This window comes from Medicago truncatula, chromosome 6 (assembly GCF_003473485.1).
Source record: "Medicago truncatula cultivar Jemalong A17 chromosome 6, MtrunA17r5.0-ANR, whole genome shotgun sequence".
Taxonomy (NCBI): domain Eukaryota; kingdom Viridiplantae; phylum Streptophyta; class Magnoliopsida; order Fabales; family Fabaceae; genus Medicago; species Medicago truncatula.
In genome coordinates, this window is record NC_053047.1 from 33,069,827 (window position 1) to 33,083,767 (window position 13,941).

The 13,941-nt window shown below is 33.2% G+C and overlaps 1 protein-coding gene and 1 long non-coding RNA gene across 4 annotated transcripts; both read left to right on the forward strand.

Annotated features, from left to right (window-relative positions):
• The first annotated feature begins 1,599 nt into the window (after window positions 1-1,599).
• Window positions 1,600-10,785, forward strand: LOC11418244 (TMV resistance protein N). 3 transcript variants are annotated; one of them, XM_024785797.2, is made up of 9 exons: window positions 1,601-2,224; window positions 4,665-5,784; window positions 5,951-6,166; window positions 6,244-7,005; window positions 7,231-8,095; window positions 8,360-8,568; window positions 9,878-10,060; window positions 10,324-10,433; window positions 10,511-10,785. In XM_024785797.2, exons 1-5 carry the CDS (start codon window positions 1,716-1,718, stop codon window positions 7,948-7,950), a joined length of 3,327 nt encoding a protein of 1,108 aa, XP_024641565.1. In that variant the 5' UTR covers window positions 1,601-1,715; the 3' UTR covers window positions 7,951-8,095; window positions 8,360-8,568; window positions 9,878-10,060; window positions 10,324-10,433; window positions 10,511-10,785. The 3 variants fall into 3 exon arrangements, with proteins under 3 accessions (XP_039691092.1, XP_024641565.1, XP_024641563.1); XM_039835158.1 differs by having other exon boundaries at window positions 1,600-2,224; window positions 7,231-8,042; window positions 10,324-10,785; XM_024785795.2 differs by having other exon boundaries at window positions 10,324-10,785.
• A 381-nt stretch (window positions 10,786-11,166) lies between these two features.
• Window positions 11,167-12,268, forward strand: LOC120580912 (uncharacterized). The gene is made up of 2 exons (XR_005646677.1): window positions 11,167-11,926; window positions 12,022-12,268. It is a non-coding gene; the product is annotated as an uncharacterized lncRNA (long non-coding RNA).
• The last annotated feature ends 1,673 nt before the right edge of the window (window positions 12,269-13,941 follow it).

Consider the following 13,941-nt stretch of genomic DNA (forward strand, 5'->3'; position numbering starts at 1 on the left):
AATTCAATACATGTGTAAATTTAAATGTAAGGGAAGTTGTAAGAATGCCTTTGAGTCATAATTAAAATAAATATACAACCGTTTCCACGAGCTTAACTCATTTGATAAAGGATAATGCATATTATATGCAGAAATTTATGTTCGAACTCCAAACACACCACTTATTTATCTTACAAGTAAATTTCTCTAACTACTAGACTAGTTAAAAAAAATACAACCAATCTCATACAAGTGTGTGCCTTATGTCCTCTTTATCATATAATGCAGTTTATCATAGAAAAACACTTGGGGTGATATTGGGTGTCAATGTCATGCGACATTGTCCAACACAGAAAAATCTTTGTAAGAAAGAGAAGAAAGTCATTATTTTTATTTTTTTATACACTTATGATATTGTCGTTGACCAATATCACATGACATTGACATCCCAATGTTAGCCAAGTGCTACCCTCAATCATTAAAGTTTTCTTAGGCGATGAATCTTCCATTTATTAATGGAAGAAAAGTCTATTTTATTTTGGAAAAATATTGGTTGAGACATAAGCCAAGTCTATGTAATTTGAAGATGGAGCATGCTAACTTGTGTTTTTAGGGTACAAGTTAAGAAGATAAAAATAGAAATAAGACATAAATTTTGTCTTCAAAAGATAAGATTTTAAATTTCTAAAATATGAAATACACAATTTTTAATAAAATGTTTATATCTTTAGTTTTTTAACTTGTGCCTTAGGGACAAGTTAACATTTCCCTTGAAGATTTATTGTTTTGGATCTTCATAAATTTTGATTGTACAAAATCGGTCATATGACAGGGGATAAACCGAAATTTGCTTAAATTAAAGGGGGCAAAATTTATCATGAAGGTCCAAAACCAAAAAATCCTTAAATTACAAGGACAAAAATAAAATAAAATATTTACAAGGTGAAAAACCGGAAATAACCTAAATGACAGTGGTGTAAAACATTGTTAATATTTATATAAAAATAAATACAAATATTTTTCAAATTTATTAATTTATTTAATATTTATTTAATTCCCTTTAAATTCTACGCATACAAATCGGTATGGTATGGTCAACAAGAGACACCTAAGACAAAACAGCATGGAAACTGGGTTAAAGTTTTTTTTTTTTAAAACATATTTTTTTGCAAGAGTTTATTTCAATTTTTTTTTTTTTTTGCAGACTAAAATCCTACCAAACTATATATATATATAGAGAGAGACTGTTTGCATATTTTAGTATGTAGTTTAGATGTGCTACTAATTATATATTTTTTGTTTTCCAATTGAGATTAAAAGATACGTAAAATTGACTTCTAAAAATGTGCTTTAAACATCAATTTGTCCCCATCAATAATATTTATACCAAATAATACAAAGTCAATCAATATATTATAAATTAAAATGTCTCGTGAGCTTAATTCATTTGATATGGATAATACATAAATGGAAGTTTTAAAGGAAGTTTCATGACTAATGTTAAATGGACTCTTGTATTTGTCCAAAAATGAATCGTAAGCAATCTTTGTCAATGATATTACCAAGAAGTCACATGGTTCTGTCCTACTAACAACTAGGAAGTTTCGTGACAATTGATAAATGGAAACTAATAAATAACTCTTTCGTGAAATATAATTCATTCATGTTCATGTTTTTTACAGATCTGATAGACACAAACACTCCAAACCAAACTATACTCACTACCACTTATTCTCATGGCTATGCAATTACCTTCTTCATCCTTGTCCTCCACCCTCTCTAATGATTTCATCTATGACGTGTTCATTAGTTTCAGGGGTACCGACACTCGATTCGGTTTTACCGGTAATCTTTATAAAGCTCTTTCTGACAAAGGAATCCACACCTTTATTGATGACAAAGAGCTTAAGAGAGGTGACGAAATCACACCTTCGCTCCGCAAGAGCATTGAAGATTCGAGAATTGCCATTATCGTCTTCTCTAAAGACTATGCTTCTTCTTCATTTTGTTTAGACGAACTTGTCCACATCATTCACTACTTCAAGGAAAAGAGTCGCCTTGTTCTACCAATTTTCTATGGCACCGAACCTTCGCAGGTGCGAAAACTGAATGACAGTTATGGTGAATCATTTGCTAAGCATGAAGAGGGGTTTCAAAATAACAAGGAACACATGGAGCGGTTGCTGACATGGAAGAAAGCTCTTAACGAAGCTGCTAACTTATCTGGACATCATTTCAATCAAGGGTAACCATCTTTATTTCAATCTTGTTTCACCACACACACACAATATATATGGGAAATGCTACGATACATACATGCACTATATTTATGAAGGTGTATTTTAACATTCTCTTTTAGTATATGTGTATGGTGTTGTGTGCAAGTGTGAGTTGTATACGATGAATTCTCTTTTTGTATAAATTTATGAACCAAAATTGCTTTAGGAGTTGTATGCGACGAATTCTAGAGAAACTCGAATTAAAAAACTAAAAGTACGTTGAGAATAACCCTAACACTTTTTATGGTGAAGGTACTATAATCGGATTATGAAGTTATCTGTAGAATATGCAATCGATTTATCAATTGGCTCTGAAATTAAGTGTTTATTGCTTTTGTTTTGTTTGAGATTTGGAGGGAAGAGGAATCGAGGACATTGGTGGGTAGAAAAAAATGCAGTAAATTAGCGAAATCTTTCACATTATTTAAGAGTATTTTTTTAGAGAATAATAAATATACTTTTAATTTTAAGAATATTATAATAACATAGATTAAATTTGAAGAATTCGTATAAACCCTCCAAAACCTCTTTTAATACAATTTTTTTGTTCCCAAATGATCAGGAAGAGTTTTGTTGGTAATGACTCAAACTTTGGAGTTTTGTGTTTGTGTGAAATCGTGACACGGTTTTAGGCAGAACTTGAAGGAAACTAATGTAAGCCACAATTTGGGAATCGTGACACGATTTTGGGATAAGGGTGCAATGTACGAGCTTAATCGTGGCATGATTTAGGAAAATCGTGACATGATATTGCCTGGATTTGAACACTGTATAAGCATCCTTTGACTCATTTGTTGAGTAAGCTTGATGAATCTCATGGAAATCAAAGAAGTGAACTTTTAGGGTATTTAGATACTAAAGGTTGAGGGTCTTTGGGTGAGGTTCAAAGCTTCAAGATGTGAATCTTTGAGAACCCAAAGGGGGGCTCTTGGAAAAGGGATTGTGCCTCTTGGGAAGAGATTCATAGGGTTTGGAAACACATCAAAGGAGAGTCTTTATGTGAAACTTGGATAGGTCTTGGGAAACCAAAAGAGAAGATCCTTGGGCTTTGTTTGGGAGTTTGGAGGGGGGAGGGGAAGGACAGACTTTGGGGGGAGAGAAATATAGGGAAAAATTGAGAAATCTTTCACGTTTTCTTAAAGAGTATTTTTTTTAGAGTGATAAATTAATGCTTATGATCAATATATGTATTAAATTTGAAGAATTCATGTAAAGCCTCCCAAACCACCCCACCCCCTAAAAAAAAACCTTCATCCATTACAATTTTTGTAGTTCCCCAAAATGAGGAGGGTTTTATATTTTGAAGAAAAATAAACCCCCAAAACCCCCTCCTTCCAATGTTCTCTATTTCTTCCATTTACTCCTTTCTTTTTTTCCAAGCCTTTCATTTCCTTCCCTTCCCCTCCAAACTTGCAAACAAAGCCTTAGGAAATTAAAGGCTAAGGGTTGATTCTCTTTTGGGGGTTAGATTCTAGAGTTGGGAAACAATTGGGAAACATCTTGGGTGAGTGAAATCATTGAGTATCTTGTTCATGGGAGGAGATTGAAAAAATGGTAGAAATTAGATTTATTCTTCGTGAGCTTGTTAAAGCTATTTTATTGTAACCCTTTTGTATCTCTATGTAAAGAACTCATTGATAGTGGATTAGAGAAATCAATCTCTCATTCAAATTAGGTTATTGTTAGACTAAACTAGGTAAACATTTCTTGGTGTGTTGTTTGTTCTCTTTTCTCTGCTCTCTTTATCTTGTTTATTCTTTGGTTTGATATTGGTTTTGCAATACACTTGGTTCTAGATTGTTGTTGTTGCTTGTGGTTATTTTTGTTATTGATTATCATTGATACTTGTCCCACGAATCTAAACTTTATTAATGCGAGATTTGGAATTGCCGAATTCACAACAATTTTATATTATGAAGAAAAAATCAACCCTGAAGTCCTCACTTCTCAATCAATTTTTTGCAGGAAACCTTTTTATATATCAAAACATATATGATTGTTATCCTAATGCATGTATATAAAATATTTATGATTGGACAGAAATGGATATGAACAGGAACGTGATTTTATGTGAACATTCGACATTATAGAATATTCTTACCATTGTTATATATCAATATTATAGATCATATCAAGACATATATTACAGGGAACCCTATTACATATCAATACATATATGTGATTGCTATTCTAATGCGTATAGTTAAATATCTATGATTGGACATAAATGAATATGAACGTGATTTTATGCGAACATTCGATATTAAAGAATATTCATACCAATATTATATATCAATAATATATATCAATATTCAAGACATATATAATAGGGAACCCTATTATATATCAAGACATATATGTGATTATTATTCTAATGCATGTATTTAAATATTTATGATTGGACAGAAATGAATATGAACGTGATTTTATTGAAAAAATAGTTAGAGACGTCTCCAACAAGATTAACCAAATTCCTTTACATGTTACTGATTACCTTGTTGGTCTTCGATCTCGAATTTCAGAAGTGAATTCACTTCTAGACTTGGGATATAATGGAGTATGCATAATAGGAATCGTTGGAACTGGTGGAATGGGCAAGACAACTCTTGCTCAAGCAATTTATAATTTGATTGCTAATCAATTTGAATGTAAGTGTTTCCTTCACAATGTGAGAGAAAATTCAGTTCAACATGGCTTAGAGTATCTTCAAGAGCAGCTTCTCTTTAAATCAATCGGATTTGAAACTAAGTTTGGACATGTTAATGAAGGAATTCCAATCATAAAGCGAAGGCTATGTCAAAAGAAAGTTTTGTTGATTCTCGATGACATTGACAAACTAAAGCAATTGCAGGTTTTGGTCGGAGAGCCTAGCTGGCTCGGTCGTGGCAGCAGAGTCATCATTACCACTCGAGACAAACATTTGTTATCATCTCATGGGATTACAAAAATATACGAAGCATATGGTTTAAATAAGGAACAAGCTCTTGAATTGTTAAGAACAAAGGCTTTTAAAAGTAAAAAAAATGATTCAAGCTATGATTACATTTTAAACCGTGCAATTAAATATGCTTCTGGCCTTCCATTAGCTTTAGAAGTTGTGGGTTCCAACTTGTTTGGAATGAGTACAACAGAATGCGAGTCTACATTAGATAAGTATGAAAGAATTCCACCTGAAGATATCCAAAAAATACTTAAAGTAAGCTTTGACGCTTTGGACGAAGAACAACAGAGTGTCTTTTTGGATATTGCTTGTTTCTTTAATTGGTGTGAATCGGCATATGTCGAAGAGATACTTGAATATCATTATGGTCATTGCATAAAAAGCCACCTCAGAGCGCTGGTTGATAAATCTCTCATAAAGACTAGTATTCAAAGACACGGAATGAAATTTGAGTTGGTGACATTACATGACTTGTTAGAGGACATGGGTAAAGAAATCGTCCGACATGAATCAATTAAAGAGCCTGGAGAACGTAGTAGGTTGTGGTATCACGATGATATATTTGATGTTTTACAGAACAACAAAGTAAGAATAATATTTATGAACAATTTACTATTTTAGCTTTATCCACTACTTTGCTATTTTTGGAATTATATATGACCTACTCACACTAGTTTTCTTTACACTTAATCACATGTTCATTTTCTCTGTATCTTATTTGTATTGTGGTTGATTCATGTTTTTTTTTTAGGGCACGAATAAAATTGAAAAGATATTTCTAAGTTGTCCCTCCATGAAACTCACAAGAAACAATGGAGAGGCCTTCAAGAAGATGACAAATATCAAAACACTTATCATAAGAAATAGTCAATTCTCCAAAAGTCTGAAGTATCTTCCAAGTACTTTGAAAGTATTGATATGGGAAAGATATTGCTTGCCCTCTCTATCATCTAGTATATTTAGCCAGGCAAGTGAAATAATTTCATTTTCCTATCATGTATAAATTCACTACTAGGTTATAATTTCATTTTTTTTTGTATGCAGGAATTCAACTATATGAAAGTCTTGATATTGAACCATTTTTACTCTTTAACTCATATACCCGATGTCTCAGGTCTTCCAAATTTAGAAAAGATCTCATTAAAAAAGTGTTGGAACTTAATTACAATTCACAATTCAATTGGATGCCTAAGTAAACTTGAAATCATAAATGCAAGGAAATGCTATAAGCTCAAAAGTTTTCCACCCTTACGGCTGCCCTCTCTTAAGGAATTGAAACTTTCTGAGTGTTGGAGTCTCAAGAGTTTTCCAGAATTATTGTGCAAGATGACAAATTTGAAAAGTATTTTGTTGGACGGTACTTCCATAGGAGAATTGCCATTTTCATTTCAAAATCTCAGTGAACTTCGTGACTTACAAATAACTAGAAGTAATATCCATAGGTTCCCTACTTCTTCAAAAAATTCAAAAAAAAGAATGCTCAGGTTCCGTAAAGATGATGATAAAATTAATTCTATAGTGTTATCAAGTGTGAAACATCTTAATCTCCACGATAACATCCTTTCAGATGAATGTCTTCCAATACTTCTCAAGTGGTTTGTTAATGTGAAATATCTAGACTTGTCTAACAATGATTTCAAAATTCTTCCCGAGTGCCTTAGTGAATGTCGCCATCTTAAGGATCTTAAATTGGATTATTGCTGGGCTCTTGAAGAAATTAGATGGATTCCACCCAATCTATATTGCTTGTCTACAATAAGATGCAATTCATTGAATTCCACAAGTAGAAGAATGTTATTGGGTCAGGTTTGTTGTTCTTTCTTGATTTTTTTTTCTTCACATTTAATTGTGTGTTTGCCATCACATTTTCTACTTTAATTGCACGTCCCAATACAGTTCCACCGTCAAAATAAAGAAGCTCCAAATTGGAGAGTTTAGAAAAAGGTGGTTTTGGTGGGCACCCACCGTGATGGCAAACAGGTACTAAGTCATTATATCGTTCATAATTGATAATGTAATATATTTTATTAGGTTGGATGCAGCGATATTTATTCACCAACCAGAAAAGAGGGGATTCCAGATTGGTTCGAGCACCAAATGGAGGGAGACACAATTTCTTTCTGGTTTCGCAAAAAGATCCCTTCTATTACTTGTATTCTTCGTACTCGTACTCGACCAAAAAGAGGGGATTCCAGTTGGCCTCGACTAAAAATCAATTATTTTGTGAATGGCTATGAATGTACTGATGAAATTTGGATACATTATTCATTTCTCTATCGGTACTCGGAAGAGACATGTTTGTTGAATCTGAAATTGGAAGAACGGGTTAAATGGTCAAATCTCATGTCTGAAATGGACAAAGCACTTTTAAAAAATGAATGGATCCATGTGCAGATTTATTTTGAGAATGTTCTTTATCATGCAAAAAAGGGAATCCATGTGCGGAAGGAGAAAAGCAACAAGGATGAGGATGTGATATTCACTAATCCTTATGTAGAAAATAACAATACTTCATCATCACAATTTCACACGAATCTCGTGTCAGAAATGGACAAATCTTGTGTGGATGAGGAGACTAATTTAGTGGATTATTATTCTACTAAAGATGAGGAGAGTTTTTTCTGGAGTGAATTCCGTGAACAATTCGAAATAGATAATATCATGTATACCGACGATGAGAAAATGAGTTTGTGGAGTTATTATGAAATCAAATTTAGTGAACAAATGAGAATCCACATGTTGAAGGAGTAAAGCAACACGGAGGAGGATGCATATTCAAACAAACCTTAATTATCACAAAAGATAAGGAAAAAAGAGTATAGAAAGACATTCCTTGGTTTAAGGTGCATCGTAAAGTTAACCGTCTTGTTGTTGTTTCTTAATCACAACATTGCAGGTTTGTGTTTTGTTGTTTACACTTTATATAAACGTTTGATTAATTTCTGTATATGGTCGATTACATATGCAAAATGCTAACAAGTGGCATGGGGCACTAGTTAAGTAAACAAAATTTGGAAAAGTATTTTGGAATTTGTGCAGTCAAAGTTTTGAAAGTGTAAAATATGTTGTTTTAAAGTGGCCTGACCTATAAATATATGGCTAACTTAAGTAGTACATGCATTTTTAACCTGGTTTGCATTTGAATGCTTGTGTCTTGCAGGAAGGAGAAGCCATAGCTATCAACCTGGATTTTTGTTCAACTATTACACATCGGAAGCAATCAGGTCTGATGAAAATTTGGTAATCCATCTCTCTGGGCCTCCAACTATATCCCTTCATCCTACAACTTTTAAAAGGTGTGGTGGAAGGTGGCCACTTTCACACCACGTCTAATGAATTGCGGAGCATCCTAGAGGAATGTTGTTACAAGTAAGATCCTTATAGCATAAATGCTTTTAATCTTAATCTTTGTGAAAGATCTTTTGAAAAAGAAATTGGGTTGTTGTGAATTCGTTAAAAATCACACCAGTAAAATACTTGATGTGTGGAGTAAAGTAATCGAACAACCAATATCAACGTGGAAACAATTATAAGCAAGAGTAGAAAACAGTTAGAGAAAAAGAAGAGAGAACACACAAAATTTGTTTACCCAGTTCGGTCCAATACTGACCTAGACTGGGAAGAAAGCAGTCCTCCGTTCCACTGTAATGACGAGTAACTTTACAAAAGAGATATCAAAGGGTTACAAGAATAAGTCTTCAAACCTAATTCTACTTAAATCTCAATCTCTTTCCGTGACCAAGAGACTCAATCTTAACGGTGTTTACCAAGGTGAATCAATTTCAACCCTAATGTTTGTTGCCAAGAGTAAACTCTACAAACCCTAGATTGTTGTATGTTTCTAAACCTTTGTTTTCGGCCCCTCTCTCTCTCAAGGTTTATTCTGATACAAGTCTATATTTATTTATAGTAAAAGTGTTCTACAAAATCTGGAAAAAATACGTTTCTGTTTATTTTCTGTTGGCAAAATTGGGCCCCAATTCTTCTATTCGGCCATCGATTTTTGTCCAATGGAAAGGCTGAAACAACGCTACCCCAATTTCTCCAATTTGAACCCCGATTTTGGCAATTTTCAAAAACCCCAATTTTGAGTCACTTCTAGAACATGGTTATTATCCCAAAGTAATATATTTCTAAATATGCATAACTTGTCATTTCTTAGGGAGTGTGAAGACCGTTAATGTCAATGTGTAGATTTTGTCCAACAGGTGAAGTTAGAAACAGAGCATATATGTGGTGGAAATATTTATATGTTTGAATGAATATTAGGGTATCTATCATAAAACCTTTTTGACATTAAATTTTGTTTTCGATCTAACAAATGAAAGTGGCGCGCCTTCAAAGGAAATGTTGCTGATCAAATAGAGAACTTTGTTTTATAACTCACAATTTTAGTTTTGACCTTCCAAGCATTACATTGATGTTGTAATGAGTGCATGAGGAGATTAAAAATCTGCATTGTACATCAAGAAAAAAATTGAAATGTTATAACTTAATAGAAAGAAATTCCTTTTTTCTGAAATATTGATTTACTTTTATCTGCTACTCCTTATCATTTTTCTTTCATTTCTCTTTAATATTTCCTTCATTTTGACCACACATTTACTTTTTTCTGTAATACGTTTTCTTTTCGGAATGTTTTGTCGGCATTCATTCGTTTTTTATTGTACTTTGCCAGAAATCCATATGTAGCTGTCTTGCCTTTTGCATTGTCATGCAAGATGTCTAGAGGTGGTTCACACCAAAGAATATGTTGGTTGTTCGAAATGGCAATGGGTAATGATATTATTTGCATATGATACTTACTTCTGCATCTCAACGTATCTTCATTCATCTCATCTGTGTGCGAATCTGGACACTGGTGAGTACTTGCGTTTTAGATTACTTCTCTAATACTAAAAAATTGTTCCCTCTCCCCAAAAATATGGAAAACTAGAAAGGACTGTAGAGATATCTCTCCGCTCTTTCTAAGCTATAATGGAGAAATGTAATTATATTTTTTTTTTGCTGAATGTGAAGAGTTGTTCTATACTAAATTTTCATAATGAAACATGTCTACTTTTTTGTTGCTATATTATAAGTTATTATTGTCATTTGATTTATTTATTTAAATGTGCATACCAGGTCGAAACGACTATAGGGAGACGGGTTTCTCAAACTAAATTCTGTCCCTACCAGAAAAGAGAAGATTCCAAAACTTGTAACATGCCTAGTTGTGCTACTTATAGTTCCATGTACATATCTGATATTTAGAAGACTTATAACTTATTTCCTAATTCATAGTGTAATATTTCTTATGCTAAACTAACAGAAACTACATGAGGCTAGAAGCGCGAATATTTGATTGCCAACTGGAACAGAGGGGATTCTAGATTGGTTCGAGCACCAAATCACAGGATACACTCTTTGTGGTGTCGTAAAGAAATCCCTTCTACAACTGAAAAAAGTAGTTAATTTGTCTGTCAATGGCTATGTAAAAGTAGTCAGGATTTCATCGAACCAAACTTATATATTTGACGTGGTCTGAGATTTGAAGAAATGATTAAATGCTATAACACAAAGAAACTCGTGTCTGAGATTCGAACACATGTTATAAGAACAACCCGAGTTCAGATCTATAGATAAGTAATATTTGATTAGAAATTGTTGCAGCTAGTGATCAAGTTAGTACTCGTGTCGTGATGATCGTCTTGATTAAAACTAAAAATTTGTAAATATCTTTATTTAATAAACATGTGTAATTGTAGTTTTTTTTTTATCAATTAGAGCATTGGTTAGGAATTCAATAAGTGAGAGAATGGTATATAGTGCCTCCCATATCCGTTTTCATTGTGTTTCGATCAGTTCATCCTGTTTCTCAAACCATAGTCACAGAATTTGCTAACCTTGCTAGGGAACCTTGGAAACCAGGTTTCAATCCTTAAATTGTTAACAAAATGCTTAGATAATTATTCTGCATAGCTAGCCCTTTCTGAGTCCTTAACTTGCAACCAAATTTAAAAAAGTTTATAGATACAAAATATACTCCTTCGTCTCATATGATTTGATATTGTTTTACTTTTACACATCCAAATGTAGAACTTTAGCCATTAATATTCTTAATCATCTATTATCAACAATTAAAAAAATTGATATTTTGAAAATATTCGTGGAGATAAATTGAACACATTTTATATACTAATATTCGTAGATGATTAAGAATATTACTGAATCATAGTCTGTAACCCTAATAAAAAAACTACTACAACTGCTATGTTGTCAGAGACATAGGCACAATTTACCAAACTATGTGACCAATTTCTTGTGTTTTGTCAACCTTTTATTTATCTATTTACTTTAGAACTGGTTTCACAACACTACAACTACATGCTACATGTAACATGTAACTTATCTACTACTTTACTTCCTTCCTTCAAATTCATAGATGTGGATGTTGTAAGGTAAGCAAAGACTTGTGTATTTTGCCAGGAAGACAAATAATTTTAGTCTACAATTTTGATGTTATAGTACAACTGCTACTTCTAAATTCTAATTTATAATATTTTATGTTGCTGCATATTTCATGTTGTTGCATTCTAATTTCCAAAAACAAGAGGAAGAACTTCCAAATATGGTCTTATATACAACTCTTCTTTCATTGGCAAAGCCTCTTCCAGGAATAAAGGTCGAATTGCTCGCAATCTTGCAAACAAATGTTCAATTGCATCACGAATTGACTGCTTTTCTGGTTTGTTTCTTACATATTATTAACAATTTTAGTAATTCCACGGCTTAACACTTTGTTGTATATGCGATGATTTTTGTTGTCGTGTTGTGATGCAGAAAGTGGTAATACTATTGCATTTGGGGAGAAACTTCGAGAATTCAGTCAAATGCGGTTGATGCAGCTTTAATCTTTGTCGCGTTGCAATTTTAGGAACGTAAAAACCTGTTACAGCGCGGTCGAGATAGTAGTAGACGACCTTAATTTAAAACCCGATGTGATTGATTTGGTTGATAGGATCTTCTGTTTTTAAATTCTTTTAGTTAGGATTTTTTACTATATTAACATGATTTTTTCTTTTGCCATCGAGTTTTTGCATCCGTGTTATTTTTTTTTTGTTACGTATTTTTTAAACTGGTGGTTCAAGTAGCTAGGCTCACTAGGCATATTAGACCAGAAGTGTGACGGCCTGTAATCCCTCCATTGTTGGGAGCCAAAAATTTACACTTAATTTACAATAATGATATTCGTAAATATAGAGATATTCACATAATAGTCTAATAACTCTATTAAGCCAGCCTCACGCGGTGCTCTTCTGTCTAGAACCAATGAAATTGGGCTTTCGCTCAGGCTCCGTTAATCAACTCTCAACTTGGAGTGGGCACGCCAGAAATTGCATCCTCAAGCCAAACCCAATGAATCCTGAACCATGTTCCACCACATTAATGCCTCCACTCGAGTTACAAGCTGATGTTATCCAACTCGGCCATCATTGTGTTATTTTAGTAGTCTTTATTGCATACTATTACAAAAGCTTAAATATGAATTTAATAACTGAAAGCATTGTAATTTTTTTAAGCCCCAAACTTCTGTCTCATGTGGTGATGCAAGCCCGTGATACCATGAAGTTTTCGCACGAATAAAATCTCCATTGTCATTTCTCAAACACATTTTCGCTCCAAAGCGTCCTTGCTTTTTAGAAATCACCGCGTCCACATTACTTTTAATGTAAATTGTTGTTGGCTTCGACCACCTTGTGCTCCCTACTATTCTAGCTTCTGTACCGTACTAGGTTTTGTCGCGCGCCTAGAGCCATGTGACCGAACAGCCCCTAGCCGACAGTACAGACATATCAGGCTGTTCGATGTCCTCCACAGCTTTTCATTTCAACACCACCATATCCACCATAACATCAATGTAAAGTCTTGTACAAACGGTTGTAACAACGTCTCAAGCAGCAAGAAGAACAACGAGTCAACGACACAAAATGTCCGCCACATCAACCAAACCATGAATGACTTGTCAAATACCAGCTACAGATCAGACCTCCTGCGTTTTGTTACACCGGAAAATGTATGTTAATTGCATCATTAGTGCTATCACAATGAATGCAAATAAAAATCTAAAGGGATTAGATCATATAATTTTTCTTCTCAAGTGTTCTAATATCCAATCTATGAATACCCCTAATAGATACTCATTAAGTTATCTAAATCAAAACATTAGATAAATTAGTAAGAGAGTGTAATCAATTACTAGTAATTTACTAGACTTTTGAGAGAAAATATCATATCCATTTCATTTAGAGTAAATAGATAAATTAGTAAACGTCAATTATTTGTGTCTAAATTTTGTAAAAAAGCAAATATATCCTCCAATGTGTAGCATGAGAGTCATTTTTGTCCCTCTGAATTTTATTTTTTTTGCTTATAAGAAAATGTAAGATAGGGAGATGATGACACGGTCTAAGACGAATAAGACATTCAAGTTCAAAGAACACCAAATATTTATATTTATCTTTTTTAAAGACACTAACAGGGCTTGAACCCGAAACTTAAAGTTATGAGCTAGACTTTAATTAAATGCATTATTGGTATCCCCACACCAATACCACATCATTCATTGGCATGGAAATGGACCATTTTACCGAACAACAGTTGTGACTTTTTTCTTTTCTTTTTCCGCTCATTTAATTTGATATGCAATTGTTTTCACTTTTCATATGTTGTCATATTCACTTTTCATATGTTGTCATAACT